The following is a 20,104-nucleotide window of genomic DNA, read 5'->3' as shown; positions in this document are numbered from 1 at the left end:
ATCCACGTAGTTGAGACATTACCACCTACCTATGCTGAAATTGAACCTTTCTCAAAAACTTCAATATCTTGGTCAAAGGTCAACATAAATTGCCTATCTCCAATTACATCTTTTTTAAATCCAAAATTATGCTTCTTTAATCAATTTATTGTATTCTTGGGAAAGGTTAGCAACCCATATGATCCATTTTAGGTAACCAGCTATAGTTTATAAGAAAATGGGAGTATCAAATGATAGACATATACATTTGTCATCATATTCGTTTTGAGTTGCTTTGTGTCATATAATGACAATGTTTTTTTCGACCTTTTTTCATAATGTTTTATCAATAGTCAATTTACATGCTTTTTCACAAGCCAGTTATTACAAGACTGAGGTTCTTTCTGTAATGTGAAAAATGTAATGTTCAAAACTGTGCACCAAATGAAATGTGCAAAAATGAAGAGACGGAGAAGAGTACGTATATTGACTGAAATTAAGACTCACTTCCAGCTAGAGTTCTGGAAGGAAATTACACATATGCAAATTCTAGGAACAAGAGAGTATGGGAGAGAGAATAGAATCGAGATAATTCTCACAACTTGCTTAAAAAAACAATACTATCAATTATTCTTTATATACTAGCTCAATTGCATACGTAGTCCCTCAACTTGGTGCTAGTCATGCGATTCCTCATTCTTTTCCTTTGCCTCATCATTTCCCGACCAATGCTAACAACATTATTCCCTTTTTCTCCATGTGGGTCCCTTTTAGCTGACTTGGTTGAGAACGTGCCTTCCCTATTTTCCTTCATTGCAATACCATCCCCATTTATGACAACCTTGTCCTCAAGGTTGAAGTTAGGGAAGCTGTCTAACATCTCATTAAAACCTCCCATGTGGCTTCAGTTGGAGTTGTGTTGTCCCATTGCACAAGCACCTGTGGTATAAAATTTGAGCCTTTCTTGATGGACCTAGTTTGCAGAATGGCAATTAGGGCAATTACTGGACCTGTATCGGTTGTGATTAGAGGCAAAGGCATGTACTGTTCTTGTGGAATTCCTTTGAAAGGCTTCAGCTGAGAGATGTGAAAAACTGGATGTATTTTGGCCGCATCAGGTAGTTGTAACTTGTAAGGCACGCTACCTATTTTGGCCACAATAGGAAATGGCCCAAAATATCTCATTCTTCTGATTTCTTCAAAGTGACAGAGTGTTGCCTATATGGTTGGAGCTTCACTAGAACTAAATCTCCCATTGCGAAGGTGATGTGCCATCACTTTCCTCTTATTTCTTAACCCTTTTTGTCATCATTTTAATTACTGATTAGTCTTAATTGTCAAATTAATTATGCAATTTTATCATTTGGGCCTACTGGACTAATTTTGTGTTTTTAATTTAATTTCAGGAGAATTATAAGTAATTGGGCTTGAATCCGGAATTGGGCTTGGACTTGAAGAGAGCAGACAATTTTATTCTACCAAATCTTATCTTATCCAGATTTTATCTAATCTAGATATTATTTCATCTAGATTTTATCTTATCTTATCTTATCTAGATTTTATTTCATCCAGATTTTATTTTATCAAATCTTATCTTGTCCAGATTTTATCTTATTAATGGGCTTGGACTTAAAATAGATTTGTAAGCTTTGGGGGCTGAGAACCTATATAACAGCACCAAGGTTTTAGTTTATGGAGTTTTTTTCGTTTTGTGAGAAAGAATAATTTTAGGTTTTGCAATTCCAGTTTTAACTATTCACGTAGCAATGCAATTTCGTTTTCTGCTTCAATCTGCAATTTCATTTTCTACTGATTAATGGAAGGTTAAGTCTCCAGCGTTGTTTTCTCTTGAGGATCAAGCACAACTCTCTTTGAGGTTTTATTATTACTATTGAATTCTGATCAAGTTTTCCTCTTCACCAATTACTCTGTATTTGTTGTTATTAATCCATGCATGCTTAGTGCTTGATTAATTGTATTTGCGCTTAATTTAAGTCATGCTTAATGATCAATTTCGTTCATGATTAATTGGTGTATGTGTTGCTTAATCACATAATGACAGCCTTATGTTAATTTTCACTTAGTAATTTAATTTAAGGTTGGATTAAGTGGTTGAACTGATTAAGGATAAATTCTCGTAACCTAGGATAAGAGACTTGCTTGTAAATCAAGGGGAAACAACATATTTTTAATTCTGTTATTTTCTAATTCAAATTTGCTTGCTGTTTAATTTACAAAAACAAACAACCCCCCCCCCCCATTCGTTACTGTTTTATTACTATCTGTTATGAACGTTTGGTTGACCATTGCTCGTTGGGAGACGACCTAGGATCACTTCCTAGATACTGCATTTTTAATATTTATTTGATTCGGGTACGGCCTCGATCAGAAGGACACATCAGTTCTCTTCTTATCAGCTTGGTTCTTCATATATACTTGAGCTCTTTCCAATTGTTGTTTCAATTGTTGTAAAATGCTATCCATGTTGATCAATTGTTCCTGTAGAGTAACAGGGTCTGATGCCTGTGGATTGTATCGAGTAAGAGTAGGTGGATCTCTCCCATATAATGGTTTAAATGGTGCCATACCAATGCTGGTGTGAAATGATGTGTTGTACCAAAACTCTGCCCAGTTTAAAGCCTTGTACCAAGCTTTTGGATTGTGAAAAGTGAAACACCTGAGAAACATCTCCAAGCACTTGTTCACTACTTCTGATAGGCCATCGGATTGAGGATGGTAGGCTGAGGACATGGCCAATGTGGTACCCTGCAATTGAAATAAGTTCTTCCAGAAATTGCTAGTAAAAACCTTATCCCTGTCAGACACTATTGACTTAGGCATGACCACATAAGTCATGAATAACTCAGCTACAGACCTACTCGTGTAATCCCCTTCGAGTGCTATGAAATGACCATATTTTGATAAACGGTCTACTACTACCAGAATAGTATTGAAGCCATACGAATTTGGTAGGCCAGTGATAAAATCCATTGTTATATCCTCCCATACTTGAGATGGTATAGGCAGTGGTTACAGCAGTCCAGCAGGTTTGGTATGTAAAGTTTTTTCCTATTGACAAATTGCACAAGATTGAACAAATTATTGCACATCATGCTTCAAATTTGGCCAGTGAAACTGTTGTGTCACCCTTGCCAAAGTTCTTTTTAACCCGGAATGTCCCCCAATTGGTGAGCTATGAAATTCCTGTAAGAGTTGTTGTATCAAGTCCACATCCTTATGAACAACAATTTTGTTTTTCCAATATAATAATTCACCTTTCATTGAGTAATGGGGATGCAATAAGGGTTGTTCCACACATTGGTGCATAATAACTTGTAACTTGGGATCTCTCTGCAGTGCTTTTTTCAATTTTCTAACAATGGAATGCTCCGGCTCAGACCATGATAATGACATTACTCTAGAGAGGGCATCAGCTACCAAATTATCTTTTCCTGGCTTATACTCTATTGTGAAATCATATCCCAAAAATCTATGCAACCACTCTTGTTGCTTTGGGGTTTGCAAACTTTGATCCATCAAGCTTCTCAAACTTTTCTGATCAATTCTAATAATAAATCTATGGCCCAGTAAATAGTGTCTAAACTTAGAAATTTCTTCTGCCATGGCCAACATCTCTCTAAAATAAGCGGACTTCTTTTGAGTGTGTGGTGCAAGTTTGTTTGGAGAAATAGGCATTTGGGTGACCATTTTGATGTAACATTGCACCTATACCAATCCCTGATGCATCCGTTTCTAAGATAAAGGGTTGTTGGAAATTAGGTAACCCCAGAACAGGTGTTGTCATCATAGCTTCTTTGAGTCTAAGGAATGTTGTTTCAGTTTCCTCAGTCCATAAATAACCATCTTTCTTGAGTAATTCAGTCAAAGGGGCATCAATTTTGGCATATGCTTTGATGAAACGCCTATAGTAGCCTGTGAGACCTAGAAATCCTCTTAATTGTGTCACATTTGTGGGTGGTGGCCACTCATAGATTGCCTGAACCTTACTACTATCCATAGATACTCCTTGTCCGGAAACTATGTGTCCCAAGTATTCAATTTCCAATACTCCAAATGAACACTTGGACAACTTCACAAATAGTACATGTTGTTGAAGGACTCATAGCATATTTTCCAAATGTGTCAAATGTTCCAGCCAAGTAAAGTTGTATATAAGGATATCATCAAAGAAAACTAGCACATACTTTCTCAAGGCATCATGAAAAATTTGATTCATTAAATTCTGAAAAGTTGTTGGGGCATTGGTTAATCCAAAAAGCATGACTAACCATTCATAGTATCCATGATGTGTCCTAAAAGTTGTTTTGTGCCGCTCTTCAGGTTGTACCAAAATCTGATGGTAACCTAATCTTAAGTCCAGTTTTGAAAAAAAAAAATTGCACCAAATAAATCATCTAGTAATTCATCAACAGTTGGCATAGGAAAACTATCCTTTATTGTCACAACATAGGCCCTATAATCAGTACAAAACCTCCAACTATCATCTTTCTTTTTCATCGGTACAATGGGTGAAGAAAAAGGACTAGTACTAGGTTGTATAATACCTTGGTCTAGCATTTCATGCACCATATTCTCAATTTGTTCTTTTTGGCTATGAGGATATCTATACGATTTGACTTTAACTGGTTGTGTACCCTCCAAAAGTGGAATAGCATGATTCTGACTTCTAGGAGGTGGTAATGATGTTGGAGTTTGGAACACTGAACTATAAGTGTGCAGCAACAGGGCAATCTCTGGAGCTATATGTTGTGGTAAATATTTCAAAGCATCATCCTCAGTGTGGAATTGAAATAGCTGAACGGTAAATGAATCAGCAATAGCATCAGTATTTCGCATCATTCTATAATGATTGAATTGAGCCAGTTTAGGTGGTGTGCCTCTCTCTCCTTGTAATGCCACAAATTTTCCTTTGTTGAAAAATTTTAGTGTCAAAGCTGCATAGTCTGCCACATGTGGGCCTAAAGTAGCCAACCATGAAGATCCCAAAATAATGTCAGCTCCTACCACAGGCAATAAGAATACAGGTATTGTCAACTCATGTCCTTGTAATGTGATGGACAAATTAGGGACCACTCCCTCAGCAATCATAGATTGGCCATTTCCCACCAAAACTTTGAAACAAGGACCTGGTTCCACTGGGAGTTTAATAAATTCAGCAATTCGGGGTTGTAAAAAATTGTCTGAACTTCCTCCATCAACTAAGACTTGTACACTGATTTGCCCAATTTGGCTTGTGAATCGCAAAATACCCATGCTATCGGTCCCTTTCATTGCATTTAGAGAAAGATGATGGTCATTTGTGGCTAGGTCAGGTTCAAGGTAGGTCATATCTAGTTGGGTTTTTCTGGTTCAGGTTGGGTATCCTCTTCAGGGTCATCAAATTGTAGCATCATGATTTGACGGTTGGGACATTTGTGGGTTAGAGAAAATTGGTCATCACACCAATAACATGATTTGATGTTTGGGTTTCGTTGAGCAAGGTTCATGGGTCGTGTTGGTGGGGTTTGGAGTATAGGAGTAGGATTGGTTTTGTGGTTATTTTCTAGCTTAATTGAATTGAAGGGTGCTCTGTGGTTGTAATAATTGGATGAGGTGAATTCATGTGGTGTAATGGTGGATGTATATTTTTCTTCATAAACTTTAGCAAGGGACACAACTTTAACAATAGAAATAGGTGAGTGAATCATCACCTCTCGTCAGATCTCAGGAATTAAACCACTAATGAAACAGTCTATCAATGCATCATTACTCAAGCCATAAACTCTGTTAGCTAATGACATAAATTGCAGATAATAATCAGCTACAATACCAATCTGACTTAATTTGAATAATGTAGCTCTTTGACACTCATAAATGGAAGGTCCAAAATCCAGCTCTAAGGCTCGAGTGAACTCGACCCAAGAGTGAAATGGGTGAGAGCACTACATCATCTAGAACTAAGGGACTACCTCCTTGTCCAAGTGCACAAAAGCAATGGTTAATCGATCTGGGTCTAGTGTACCATAATAATCAAAAAATTGTTCCGCACGAAATATCCATTCCAAGACATTTTTGCCATTGAAACGAGGGAATTCGAGTTTAATGTTCCTCACCCGAAATGATTGTTTGCTTGAGTTATTGTCATCGTGGGAAGATTTCTTGGGGCTTTGGTTCAGAAGCAAATCAAGCGCATTGTGGATCTAAGAAAATTTGTTGTTTGTCTCTGTCTGCATCGCTTCCATCCGTGCAAATCGAGATGCATTCGTGACTTCCATTTTTTCAATCTGCTCATGGAAATCGTTGTACATCTTCTGGATAGTGTCAGCGTTGCGCTTGACATCGGCAATGAGCTCCTTCATCCGGGTATTCTCTGCCATGGTGAGATGAAAGCACCAAATGTAATGTGCAAAATTGTGCACCAAATGTAATGTGCAAAAATGAAGAGACGGAGAAGAGTACGTATATTGACTGAAATTAAGACTCACTTCCAGCTAGAGTTCTGGAAGGAAATTACACAGATACAAATTCTGGGAACAAGAGAGTATGAGAGAGAGAATAGAATCGAGATAATTCTCACAACTTGCATAAAAAAACAATACTATTAATTATTCTTTATATACTAGCTCAATTGCGTACGTAGTCCCTCAGTTTGGTGCTAGTCATGCGATTCCTCATTCTTTTCCTTTGCCCCATCATTTTCGGACCAATGCTAACAGCATTATTCCCTTTTTCTCCATATGGGTCCCCTTTAGCTAACTTGGCCGAGAACGTGTCTTCCCTATTTTCCTTCATTGCACTTTCCCTGCTAAAGCATCACAAAGTGATCTATTTCACCCATACCGATTCTAGACTTGCTAATAATGGAATTCCTAGTTCCATACAAAAGCTAAGATGTCGTGTAAATTATAGAGCATTGAAATATTCAGCTCTCATTGAAGAATTTGGAAACAAATTAATATCTAGAATGCGACAGAATGAAAATCCTTATCTCACGCTTCATTTGAGGCAAGTTACAACTCTAATATTTTAGTACAAGAGGAAAAGTGGATCTTCTTCTCTTATCTTTCATCCCCCCACTTTTTACTCTTTTTCATTTGTCTCTAAGTCCATCTGTAGTTTTAAAGTTGAAAGACTAGTTACTATGGCGATATTCTGTTCTTGAAAGAAAATAATAAGTAATGTGAAAGAAAGTCAAATAAACAGAACTCATTCCATTCTGGCTTTTTTCTCTATCAAACCAGCGAATTTCTAAACTTTCACAGGCAGAGGAAAAAATACGAGGTACTTTATTGCTTAGTCTGGCTTGCATAGCTCAATTACCACCAAGTTCTTTTGGGGATTAGATCATAAATTATTCATTTATAGTTTAACTGTATGATTGAATCATGCTTAGAAATAGTTTTCTGGTGGAGTAAGACTATAAGAGTCCCAACTATTAGGCTGGTGTTAATATTTATCCTGTCAAGAACTTTTAAATTATATATTTTGCTTTAAATCACCTTGCTCTATTTTCTTTTGTAACAGGTATGAGAAGGATATGCTTGCATTTACAGGTTGCAGTCACAATTTGACCGCAGAAGAAGATGAAGAGCTACGACAGATGCGAAATGAAGTTGGTCACTGGAAGGAGGAGATTAATGGGACTGAGAGGAGATTGACTGGAGGTTGCCCATTAACTCCGAGGGAAACTTCCCTATTGCTTAGAGCACTAGGTTTTCCATCACAAACCAGGATTTATCTGGTAGCTGGAGAAGCATATGGTAGAGGAAGTATGAAATATCTTGAGGATGATTTCCCCAACATTTTCTCTCATTCCTCTCTCTCTTCTGAAGAAGAGTTGAATACTTTCAGGAATCACCAGAACAAGTTAGCTGGCATAGAATATATTGTTGCACTTCAGAGTGATGTATTTCTCTATACTTATGATGGAAATATGGCAAAGGCAGTACAAGGCCATAGGGGCTTCAAAAACTTCAAGAAGACTATCAACCAAGACAAGTAACATATTCTTAACCTAATCTTCTGCATCACTTCTTGCTTGACTGTTTGATCATATTCATTCTGCTGTGCAGGGTAAATTTTGTTAAACTCGTTGATAAGTTGGATGAAGGAAAAATTTCTTGGAAGAAGTTCAGCTCCAAGGTAAAAAGGCTCCATGAAGACCGAATCGGTGCTCCATATCCTAGGGAGCACGGAGAAATACCTAAGCTAGAGGAAAGTTTTTATTCAAATCCTCTGCCAGGATGTATATGTGAAAGAAGGTTAGATACTTCATAGTAGGTTGTCTTTCATATGATTGATGCCATGCTGAGGGTTACACGTACAGAACATTGTGGCTGTGCTACCTTCAGTATTTCTGTTTTGAGAAGGTGGGAATGTGAGTCTACAAAAGCTTGGTTGTTTGATAAGTGTTATGTGTTGGCCTGGATGATGGACATGTTTACATGGGGCCAAGAAAAAGGGGTTAAGAAATAAGCCACTCAGCTTCATCACAATTTACAAATTGAAGGATCAAGCACAGGCAGGTCAAGTATACTACTATACTATATACCATTCACAACACATGATAATCATTAATGATTAAACACCATACCTTGAGGGGCAAACCTCATCCTTAATCACACTACTAGTGAAGTTTTTTTTTTTCATTTATATAGATTTAAAATTATTCAATATCTTTTCATGCCAAGAAAAGATGGCGAGACTGAATAAGCTGTATTGTATTGTATTGTTATAGTTCATTATTCAATAATACAAAATATTCTGGCTTTTGTGCATTATCAATTCTTTTAAGCAAGTGTCCTTAGATAAGACATTCATTTTGGTCATTTTAATTAATCTTTAGATATGTCCCCTTAAGATGTGAGTCTTCATACAATTTGGCTGCTTTAAAAGTCAGATTTTTCACAATTTGTTTGATGAAAAAGAGTTAGGTCAAATAGACAGAAAATTACTCAAAATATAATCGTGATTGAAGGGCAGTTAGAGGTCAAAATTTGAGGAGTTATTAGTCTATTTAAAAGCTATTAAGCATATCAACTCATTAATAGAGAACTAATTGTTAGGAAAAGAGTTAGGTTTAGTTCTTTAGTTATCCAATCACAATTGAGGTCAAGCTTTACCTTTTTCGCTGAAGACACTTTTTTTTTTTTTTGCTGAAGAAGCTTTATCCTTTTTGTTAACCATTCCTTCCATTTTAAGTATTCTATCATCTTAATTTCTTTTATTTGTTTCAAAATATGTTATTTTAGACTATTAAGAGAGTATTATTCTTTTCCAACAATGGCATTATTTATTACTATCTCACCTAAATACTAATTAATTCACATGTATACTTGAACTCTTTTAGTAAAAGAAGTGAAAGAAAATAATTTCATCATAGTAACTAGTGCGATTAATAATTTTCTGAAGATATATGTGTATCGCCTTTATAAGTTAGAAGCCAGATGATTTGAATCAGTTTGGGAATAGGTTAAATAAAAAAAAAGTGGATATTTTAATTAAAAAAATGTATTATTTAAAGTTTGAAATGCATTTCTATTGTGATACTTGATAATAATAATAAAAAATAACCAATATTTTATCCTATGCAATGCATAGTATAAATATTCATTTTATATAAATAAAGTTTATAATAAATAAATACTTTTAATACATAAATTATATTATAGTTAAAATTTACAATAAATGAGTATTTTTAAATAAGCAAAATTGCATTTTTAGTCCTCCTAGTTGTCTTTAATTTAGATTTCAGTCTCTTTTTAAATTTATTCACAAATTTAGTCCTCCAATTATGTTAAATCTCGTGAATGTGATCTCCAAGTCCAAATTTAAACGTTAATTGTCACAAAAAAACTTTGACTACAACGTATCACATTTTGATTGAACATGAAAAGGTGCGTCCAAGAGCTAATTCTATTTTTTTTTTCTGTTCACTGTCCGATCAAAACGTGGCACGTGACCGTCAACGTTCAAATATGAATTTGAAGATCATATTTACAGGATTTAACATAATTGGAGAACTAAATTCATGAATAAATTTAAAGGAGAACTAAAATCGAAATTAGAGACAACTAAGGGGACCAAAAATATAATTTTACCTTTTAAATATATAAATCATATTTTAATATCTAGCTAGTCAACTTGATATTAAACCACCTTGGTATTTTACATATACTGTTTTAGCTTTCATGGTTTTATTGATGACATGAAAGCAGTTCTCAAGATCAATACAGACAATCCAAAGAAATTGAATAGTGAATGCGATATCTTGGTGAAGAAATTGGATAAAATCTCCAATTGCTTGTTCTTTTCAGAAAGCCATTATGTTCCCCTAGCCTTTATTAATTTAGGGGGAGGGGAGAAAAAAAAAATAAGGACTTTATAACATTTGCCAGAATATATAAAGCGTCAATTGCATCTATTATTTCCCTTGCCTCACAAGGAGGTTTTCGCTAGATTCACACGATTATTATTGTTATTGAGCAACCATCACAACAATTAAGAGCCAAATACATAAGGGGTTGATAAAGATTTTTCATTTAGCAAGTATTTTACAAGGGGTCACAAAAATGTATAGCCAACATTTCCAATGTTTAATCTCTCCTAAAAATCAGGGAAAGAAAACACCAACAGCACTATAACTGAACAATAGATTCAACAAGGTCCTCAAGAGGTGCCAACTCTGCTTTGTCGATCAAACGGAATTCCTGCAACACAAGATAGCAGCATATCAGCAAGAAAATAAAAAAGATGGCAGCAGTCAAGTTGGATAGAAAAGCATACTTCCCATATTTGCATTTGAATGAGATTTGAACTGGCAACATCTAGGTCACAAGGCAAAATGACCTTACTGTTGCACCAGGGCTCACCCTCATGAGAAATTATTGTATAGTCCGAAATCATCATGTGTTCATGATCCCGACTAATCTTCACTTGACACATAACACAATTTTATTAACTCTTGTAAATTAAAAAACTAGACTACGTGTCACGTGGAGATTGACAAGATCATAGTGGTGGTCTAGATCATGCAATAATTTCTCCACCCTAGCACAACCAACCCAATACAAAACCAAAAGATGAAGAAACAAATGCATCATTGAACTTCTTTTTTTAATCTTTATAACTCACTTACCCAAGTAAATAAAACAAAATGCTTGAAGCAAGTATTAAGGTGAGCTTCTTCCTTCAAACTCACTATTTTCTGAAAATGTGAGTGGTAAATGTGAGCATATACACGGAATAATCGCTTGAAAATTGTCTTGACAACATCTCGGAAATTGGTTGGAAAGGGAGCCCCTATAGCAATGCAGCAATTAATTAAAATAGTGCTATGATGCATATTATTAGCAAATAACAATCCAGAAAATTCAGCTAACTGGCCAACTAGCTTTATCAATATGTCAAACATACCCAATCTTTGAGGGAAAATCGTTTCATCATCTAGCTGAGATTCAATCCAGTCCATCAAATACTCAACATATTTTGGAGCAGACACCTCTATTGGTTTCTTTATAGTAACACCATCAGCCCATCGATACTCATACCTGTAGAGTTTAATATGTTAAATACTTGTCTCATATATGTATAATGTTGTTTACAATGATTTAGTTTGTCATTTAAGAATATGAAGCTACAGATAATTGACTCACGGACAATGAAAAAGAAAAGGAAAATTGGCACAAAAAAGGTGAAAAAGGGTGATACAACCTCAAGGGACTTGGTATGCCCTCTTACTCACAATGTTTTGTGTAAAATAAATTTTCCCAGTTTTATAGTTATAGTCGAAATCTGTTTTCCTTTTACCACTCCCTATGCATTTAGCTCTCCTAATCATCTTAGAATATTTATTTAGCAACACAAAGTCAATTGCTGTAAATACATTGCAGACAAGCCAAAAAGAGAAAAGATACATATAATAGCCAATCTAATCTAGCTGCAACAATACTATGTAAGTAAAATAAGAGGAGTTGGTTGAAGGATCAAACAATACTTTGGTCCTGCAGTCATTGAAGGGCAGTTACTTGGCGTGCAGAATTCTGTAAGAGTACCAAACAGGATATTCACTTGATTAAAGAAGTCCACGGCTGCACATAAAAAACAAAATATAAATGTTAATGTGCAAATTTTTTTATAAGCAATTTTGCAGTGAAATATCATTTACCAATGACTAAAAGTTACCAGGCAGTGTAAATACAACACCAAACAATGTCAATTATATAGAAGAGGTTAAGAAGATAAGTCTTGTGAATATGGAAGAGAGACAGGGCAGAACACAAATTTAAGTAGGAAACTCAAGCACTGTATTCAAAAAGCAAAATACTAAAGATACTTACTGTTTACAGCTAGCCATTCATTAATATCTTCACCGGGAGGCAGTTTAACAGCCTCCCTCAAGTTCCCACTACCCAACGTGGCATCGATGTGTTTTTGAAGTTGAGCACCCTGCATTTCATAATCAAAATGCATAGAAGGCTCAGTTGGTTGAATATAAACCATAAAGAAAAAATAGAAAAGAATCCAGTAACCAATCCACAAGTAAAAAAGACCACCAACCTTACTTCCAGATGGAGCACTCTTTTTTGGACGAAATGTTTTTTGGTTTCTGCATGGATCAAAGTTTGATAATGTATGAGTAGTCATCGACAAAAACAAAAGTATACCAAACTATCAACCAAAAAATAAAAAATAAAAAAAAATAAAGGGGATTAACATATCAGACAATTCATTTTACTAGAGGAAAAAATTGCAGACTAGAGCAATTTGGCTCATATAATTGTTTCTACCAATGATCTATGCCCTATAAATGGTACATACGGATTCAACTTTTGTCTACTAGTTTTGAAGCATTTATTGTTGAAGGTAGCTTTACATGCTCATAAAACGTTACAAAACTGGTTTCTATCTCCCATTTCACATAACAAAAAAGTTCTGAAAAATTCAATAGCACAATTAAACTTTGATGGCATAATATTTATTATTCAACTTTTGTAAGCCACCTATACAGCGCAGAAGCAGCTAAAACTCATCAAAAGCATCATTGTAACATCAAGTCAAGTATGACCAGCTGAGAATCATACATGCATACACAAGATCATAGCACTACCCAGCCAACAGAGTATCCTTCAAAGACCCAAAATTCCATTCTTGGCATGACCAAACCCATTAGTAACATCACACGCAGTTTAAAAACATTTAACATACTGTTTGGTTGGAAGAGAATAGAAGAAGGGATGAAAGGAATTTCGACCCTTGCTCGGTTCAAAAGTTGAAAAGGGTCAAAATTCCTTCCTTCCAATTTTTGCCTCTCCCCCAATATTGGGAGATTATATTTTCCTCCTCCCCCATCCTTTGATCCAAACATCACTTATTACATTATTAGATGTATATTTGAATTCTCGGTCATGAATCACTTGATCAATTCCTATTAGCCGCTTCAGAATGAGACAAATTCTCATTGCCATAACACAAAGTAATAATTAAATTAAAGCATACAAATTTCACAGCCATATTAGCAACACAGGTTCAGATAACCGTTATGTCTGTTATAGTTCTATCATATGATGATCAACCGTCTCATTTAACAGAACACAAAAGACAACTATGTAACAAACATATCAAGAAAACACTAAGATCAAACAAAGGGGATAAAAATTCATCCAAAAACAAATCAAGGGCAGCCTCAAAATCAAAATCCCAGCTCACCCTCAAAAGGGTAACACAAAAAGACATTTTTTTTACATAAAAAAACACAGAATCTAAAAAGAAAAGATGAAGCGGAAGAAAAGGAGAGAAATTTGGATGAAGAACCTGTTTCCAAGACCGAAGAGACTCATGGTGACGAAATCCCAAGGGTCTCTCTTTCTTGAAGATCCAAACACCAAAGGGTCGTCCTATCAAAATCACAAAAACCAAAAATTTGAAGAATGACCAAAACGACTTTATATAAATATATATAGAGAGAGACAGAGAATGCTTAACCTCCTTAATGCCAGTCTGTCACTTCCTCCGTCTCTCTCTCTCTCTCTCTCCTCCCAGTGAAGAGAGAGAAAGGCAAAAACTCCATTTGCCAACCTGCATATGCTTACCTGGCTGGCTATGCCTGATGCTCTTTCTTTTTCTTTTCTTTCATTTTCTTGATTTTCTGACTTGTTCTTATCTTTTTAATTTATTTTTAGCGTATATTCTTATCCTCTTCCTACTATTATTTTCCTTTTCCTTTTTTTAATCCTCTTCTCTCTCCTTTTAATTTTAAGAGTTTAATGAATGATAGTCTTAAAAAGGATATTGTAACAGTTGTATGTGAAGGATTTAGGCATCAAATTAATGGTGAATGGAAGCATTAAGATGAGATATACTTTTTTATTCTTTAAGAAAATTCTATGGTGGTGGTGGCCTTTTTTAAATAAAAAATTGGTTTTTTTTTTTTGGTTGAGTGGTCTGCTTAAATTTGAAATGTTCTGCTAGAGATACGTTAATAAAAATAAGATTCTGTGTTTAACTAAGAATTGTACAGATTGTCATTTTTTTAATGTTCAATGTACACTCTATTTGTATAACACAAAAATGGAAGGAAGCAAAAGATAGGAAGAAAAAAAAAGAAAAAAAAATTAGAAATGTGATAAATAACATAATAAAAAAGAAAGAAAAAAAATAATGGAATATATGTGAGATACAAAAGAAACTTAATAAATAAATAATAACAATAATTCTAAATCTTTTATTTTAACTGTTTTTGGAAAAAACAATTATACGTACAATTAAGATTACAGTCGTATACTCAAATTAGATAAGTTCGACATCATGGCAGGAAAAAGAAATTGACTAATTTGTAAGTGGCATCGACAACTTTCTTAATTTATATGTACTTAAATTAGAAAATGCATTGCGTTGTTTTTTATTTTTTTGGCAAAATATAATTGTCAAAAACATGTTGAAGGTTCTCTGTCATCCAATCCTTTACAGCTTGATGCCAACTTTATATAGTACTATACATTTAATTTAAGTATTAATTGGAATGAGAACATTCATAATAATATATGTTTATTGCATTTTCTATATGAAAAATCATGCGCCTTTTGATTTTCATTATATGATTTTATCCTGAGTCCTATTTAATTTTAATTTTAAGGATGCAAGATAAGAAATTTTTCATGCTTTTTTTGCTGACTAGAAATTTTTCATACTCTTATAACATCTCTAAATTTCTCAAAAACTTAAATTTGGATCGGCAACATTTTTACAAATAATTAAATCAAACAAATTTCATTGAAATTTCAAAGCCCAATAATAATCATAAACGTGATGAAAAAAGTGGTAGAAGAGGCTGGGGGGAAGAGTTGAGCTAAAATGTTTGAGGACTTTCGTTTGTTTTCCACTCTAAAATATCACTGTTATTTGTTGTGCTAATCGGCTAAGGCACCGTTTACATTGTGGTGAGGGAAACTGTTTATTGTTGTGCAAAAGCCAAACCAAATTTCGCATTTAGATAATAGGCCCAAGAAATAAATTGATGCAGTAACTCAAAAGGTCGTAGAAATAATTAATTTGTTTGTATTGTTAGTACTTTGTGGTGATTTTGTATCACATTCACACATTCTGTTACTGTTTATTATAATATTATATAAAGCCTTGTAATCGTTGGTGCAACCAAAGCATCGGTAATTAAGTTTTTAATTCCTCAAAATTTTCAAATTCTAATCTTTCTTTCTTTTGTTTTTACAATTTTTAGTTAACATTTTTAGTCTTTTTAGAACTTCTTGTCCACTTTTAGTTTCTCTTTTATTTTTATTGATTAAAATTAGTTCTTATTTTGTCCATTTTTAATCCCTTATTTATTTTATATTTGAATATAATTTTGAACAATAAAAATAAAATAAAAACATGAAATAGGCAAAAAAATATTAAAGAGACTAAAAATATTGATGAATTTTTTTAACAACCTTTTTTATTAAAAAAAAAAGAGAGATTGTAAAAAAAATTAGAGAATAAAAAATAAAATCTAAGAAAGTTAAAGAAATACAAATTTAATGAAAAATTCTAATCATTATCCTAGAATACATAACATAACCCATAGGGCCAATAACATCTCGGTGCTTTGGTTGAGCATTAACAACCCTTGAGGGTACACCATGACATCACCTTTTTCTAGGGTTTTGAGGTACACAGTGTTGTCCGAAGCAATGAAGCCGGTGCAGATTTTTCCCTTCACAACAACAGTAGTTCTGAGGCTCCAGGGTGAGTGTGGAGTGGGATGACTCCACCAGGTGCTAGGTCTAGGCGCGCAATGGAGATTCCCAGGCCTTTTACGCCGGAGAATTGCGCGTCGTCGAAGGCCGGCGTCACCGCGACCTTGATGATGTTTGAGGTGTTGCCGGTACGCAGAAATCTACCACGGAGGCGTGGGAGAGGGAGAGGAGGGATGAGATGATGAAGAAGAGGGTTAGAATCATCCTCATTTTTGTTGATAGGTTTTTTTTAAGTGTGTGTTTTTTCTCAATTTATCACAGTGACTAAGGTTGGGGTTTAGTTCTATTATATATATATATATATATATATAAATGTGTGTGTGTGTGAGGATGGTGAATAACTTGATGGATTATTTTTTTAAAAAAACCACGTAATTAAAAATCTTTTGGCTAATAAGTAAAATCTTAAGATATTTTCATAAGGTTTAATTGTTTTTTGATCAACTATAAGATTAATTATCTTTTAAGACTTAATTAATTACATTTAAAATTTATAATTCATCTTAAAAATTATATTCTGCGGAAATTAAACTCAAAAAAGTTTTTCTTACTAATTCAGCATATATTGTTAGATGTGCTGCACTCATGAACTGCTTGATGGATAACTAGATACCCTATATTCACCTTTTGCATTTGAGTTGCTTCGATGTGGTTAGACATATGTGGATAGAATTTTCTTACCCTGTGCTGTACGTGGAAACAGATTTTGAGCTAAGTTTGGTGCCATTGAATATCAATTTTTTTCTTCCCGGATAACAACAAGAAGTGTATTTTGGTTTGAATGGATGAGAAATACAGGATCTTCTGCGTATCTTCTATAAAAGAAAACATAGTTTCTTTGGAGTAGCCCGCAGCGTTACTCAAGTGTGTAACCCAACTAGGGGTGGAAAAAAAATGGAAGACTCAAGATAAATTTTAATTGGGATCAAAATAATTTATTAATTCATTTTGACCCATTAAAAATTTATTTGAAAAATTTGATCCATGAATGATTCATTTGATAAAATTTCATCCTGTTCATCCATTGATAACAAACCCAACTTACACTAACAGGGGGTCGTATACTGTGGATTTCAATTGAGACTAATTTTTTGTCAATATCAGTCAGTTATTATTTTTTTATTGACATGAACTCAGGTCGCTTGTGTTGGTTGAAAAATTGTCTCGACCAAAAACTTTCTCCACTTAGGTCAGCGCCAAACATAGTCCCAAGTCTCAATCAAGGTTAGTAAAAAAAAATTCCATGCTAATGTTGGTCAAAAAAATAATCTTGATTAATGTTGATCAAAAATTTATCCAAATTCTTTAACTATATATTAAGTTAGATCAATTTTAATACATTAAGTATTCCTTGAAAAATATGTTGGATTTTGAAAATAATAGATAGATCATTAATCATTCATAAAATAAATGATTGGATTAATCCATTTTATTTTTTATTTTGTTAGTAATGGATGGATAGATGAATTTATTTATAGATAGATCGGATGAATGATAGATAATTGAATTAATATCACAAATGTTAACAACACACTTTTTACTGTACTTTTTTATTATATCGTAGTTGAAATTTATTAGAGATATATTTAATGAAGAGTCTTTTATGCGAGAGCCAGCGAGAGAGATAAATGTTGACTATTATATATTATCTATATTTGATCTTAGCTATGCAAGAATACCAATTTTAAAGTATCAGATACAGATCCATATGAAACAAATGAAAAAGATTGGTGCATCATCATAGTTTAATTAATTCCACAATACAAAAGAGCACAGCTGGCCACTTGGCAACACGTACGAACCTGTGCATAATATTCCAGTAAAATTCTTCATGGAATTTCAGGGGTGCAAAGGTAAAGAAGATGAGGATCGTATGGTCCATGCACAAGAACATGGCATGGGCAAGAAATGACGGGCATAAGAAGACGTTTTGACAGCTAGTAGAAGGACCCCTATATGCAAGTCACGCTGACTTGCATGGGCACATATATTTGTGGTCATCTTAAATTCCCCATTTTTTAGGGAACCTTATTTTTACTGTACTAAGTTAGAGAGACCATAAAATGGGTCTCAATATTTTTTTTTCTCTTGACATGAATTAGGATCATTCTGTATTATGCTTCTGGCGCTTACCATTGGTTCTTCTCTATAACATATAAATTCTGTTGGATGTTCACTCTGCAGCGAAGGATAAGATTTTCATTGGCCATTCATTCCATTTAGAGCCAAAAAGGGTGTGTCATTGATGTCATTATCTTTGCCATAACGTTGGTGTTTATATTGTTTGTCTCTGAGGTACCAAAAGTCATCAGAGTTACTCGTTGCATAATTCTTGGATTCCTAGATATTTTTGAAGCTGAAACCGACATCTCTGGAATAAGGGGCAGATTGTGATTGAGATAAATGTACAAATTACTGTTGCCATGCGCTTTCCTAATTTGTTAACTTTCTGAATCCATATGGTAAGTTTTCAAATTTGAACATGCAAACAATGAGTTTTGGTCATTGTGTTTTTGTAAGTGGTATTAGTGCGTGTTTGGAATATTTCCGGTCGCAATATATGTTTAAGTCAATCTCCATTTTTAAGAAGCATCACATTTCTTGCTTTTGCAGTGAATGTGCATCGGATTTTATATGTCACTGCATTTCAACCGACAAAGTAAACATACTCTAAGAAATCGATGTAATTATACTTTCAACCATAAGTATGGAGTGAACTAGATTCGTTTCTAACATTATTATTTGTTGCCGTCTAAATATATTTTTTTGGTAATAATTTAAAATTCCCAAAAGTTGTATTCACAAAATTAGTTTGATTTTAATAATTATTTGCGGTTTCTAATCCCACAAATGGCAAACATAATGATCCCAACTTCACAAATTGGATTAATAGACTAGGAGGGATTTAAACTTTAATGTTACAGGTACAAAACACCCACCTGAGAGACTCAATATTATAAATTGCAAATGTAATGACCTAAATTGCACATAATTATCAAATCCTATCAATTCACTAACCCTACAATCGGACACTCCTAAATCACCCCCAATTAGACACCTAGAACCCATTGCAATCATCAACCATAAACTCCTCTCACTTTCAAGCATTGATGCCCAACAATCAAATTCATAGCATCTTTCACTACTACAAAATTGGTTTTTTACATCGGTTAAATTCGCATTTTTACATCGGTTTTCACGCGTCATTGTAACCGGCGTTGTTGAAACAACCGCGTCTTTCTACATCGGTTGAATGACCGTCTTAGAATGATGCAGTTCAAAGACGAGTCATGAGCCACACCAGTCTTAGAATTTTGATCATTCTACATCGATTGTCAGGACAACCGATATAAAATGTTTGGTGTTCTACATCGGTTGTGGTTGTCAAACGTCGTAGATTGCTACCCATGGTAATGCATTCTACATTGGTTTTGCGTAATAACCGATGTAGAGTATCCACCAATACTACATTGGTTGACCTAATAACCGATGTAGAATTATTAATTTTTTTCTTTTTTCTTCATGAATGGCAATAACAATGCAAATATAATTAAATTTTTCAGAATTGAAAGACGTATACAAGACATAAAGCACACATTCACATAGACAAAAGCACACATTGACATGTCCATTACCAATTTTCCATTTGGCTCCAGCTTAATTACATACAAGACAGAAAGCAAATATGCAATTACACATTATATATTTGCAATAAGAAGTGAGACTAAAATTGAAAGCACCTTTGTAATTATAAGGGAAAATATTACTTATATAAAAGAGTTCAGAAGGATGGATCAACAAAGCATTACACACTATATATTGCATACAGCAAATATGCAATTCGATCCAAGGTATGTCCTCCAAGGTGCGGCCAT

At 34.1% G+C, this 20,104-nt stretch overlaps 2 protein-coding genes and 1 pseudogene across 2 annotated transcripts; 1 reads left to right on the top strand and 2 right to left on the bottom strand.

The window, feature by feature from the left end:
- Positions 1-7,100: 7,100 nt before the first annotated feature.
- Positions 7,101-8,739, top strand: LOC114367404 (O-fucosyltransferase 35-like). Its single transcript, XM_028324583.1, has 3 exons — positions 7,101-7,260; positions 7,504-7,977; positions 8,052-8,739. The coding sequence occupies exons 2-3, from the start codon at positions 7,517-7,519 to the stop codon at positions 8,254-8,256; spliced, it is 666 nt and encodes a 221-aa protein (XP_028180384.1). The 5' UTR covers positions 7,101-7,260; positions 7,504-7,516; the 3' UTR covers positions 8,257-8,739.
- A 1,643-nt stretch (positions 8,740-10,382) lies between these two features.
- LOC114368976 (MOB kinase activator-like 1A) lies at positions 10,383-14,100 on the bottom strand. The gene is made up of 8 exons (XM_028326278.1): positions 13,963-14,100; positions 13,792-13,874; positions 12,538-12,586; positions 12,318-12,426; positions 11,975-12,068; positions 11,395-11,528; positions 11,117-11,280; positions 10,383-10,688 (listed from the first exon to the last, which is right to left on the bottom strand). Exons 2-8 carry the CDS (start codon positions 13,815-13,817, stop codon positions 10,617-10,619), a joined length of 648 nt encoding a protein of 215 aa, XP_028182079.1. The 5' UTR covers positions 13,818-13,874; positions 13,963-14,100; the 3' UTR covers positions 10,383-10,616.
- Positions 14,101-15,966: 1,866 nt separating this feature from the next.
- Positions 15,967-16,492, bottom strand: LOC114367359 (annotated as a pseudogene).
- Positions 16,493-20,104: the final 3,612 nt, after the last annotated feature.

Source organism: Glycine soja, chromosome 9 (genome assembly GCF_004193775.1).
Source record: "Glycine soja cultivar W05 chromosome 9, ASM419377v2, whole genome shotgun sequence".
NCBI lineage: Eukaryota > Viridiplantae > Streptophyta > Magnoliopsida > Fabales > Fabaceae > Glycine > Glycine soja.
The sequence above is the reverse complement of the archived record's forward strand: the minus strand, read 5'-3'. Positions and strand labels throughout refer to the sequence as shown.

What these genes read in the sequence shown, in the direction of transcription:
- LOC114368976 (XM_028326278.1), bottom strand. Translation starts at nt 13,817, where the DNA reads ATGAGTCTCTTCGGTCTTGGAAACAG. An exon ending in TGAATGGCTAGCTGTAAACA is followed by an intron (nt 12,069 to 12,317) that starts GTAAGTATCTTT and finishes TTTTATGTGCAG; the next exon opens with CCGTGGACTTCTTTAATCAA. An exon ending in TCAATGACTGCAGGACCAAA is followed by an intron (nt 11,529 to 11,974) that starts GTATTGTTTGAT and finishes TAAACTCTACAG; the next exon opens with GTATGAGTATCGATGGGCTG.
- LOC114367404 (XM_028324583.1), top strand. Translation starts at nt 7,517, where the DNA reads ATGCTTGCATTTACAGGTTGCAGTCACAATTTGACCGCAGAAGAAGAT. An exon ending in AAGACTATCAACCAAGACAA is followed by an intron (nt 7,978 to 8,051) that starts GTAACATATTCT and finishes TCTGCTGTGCAG; the next exon opens with GGTAAATTTTGTTAAACTCG.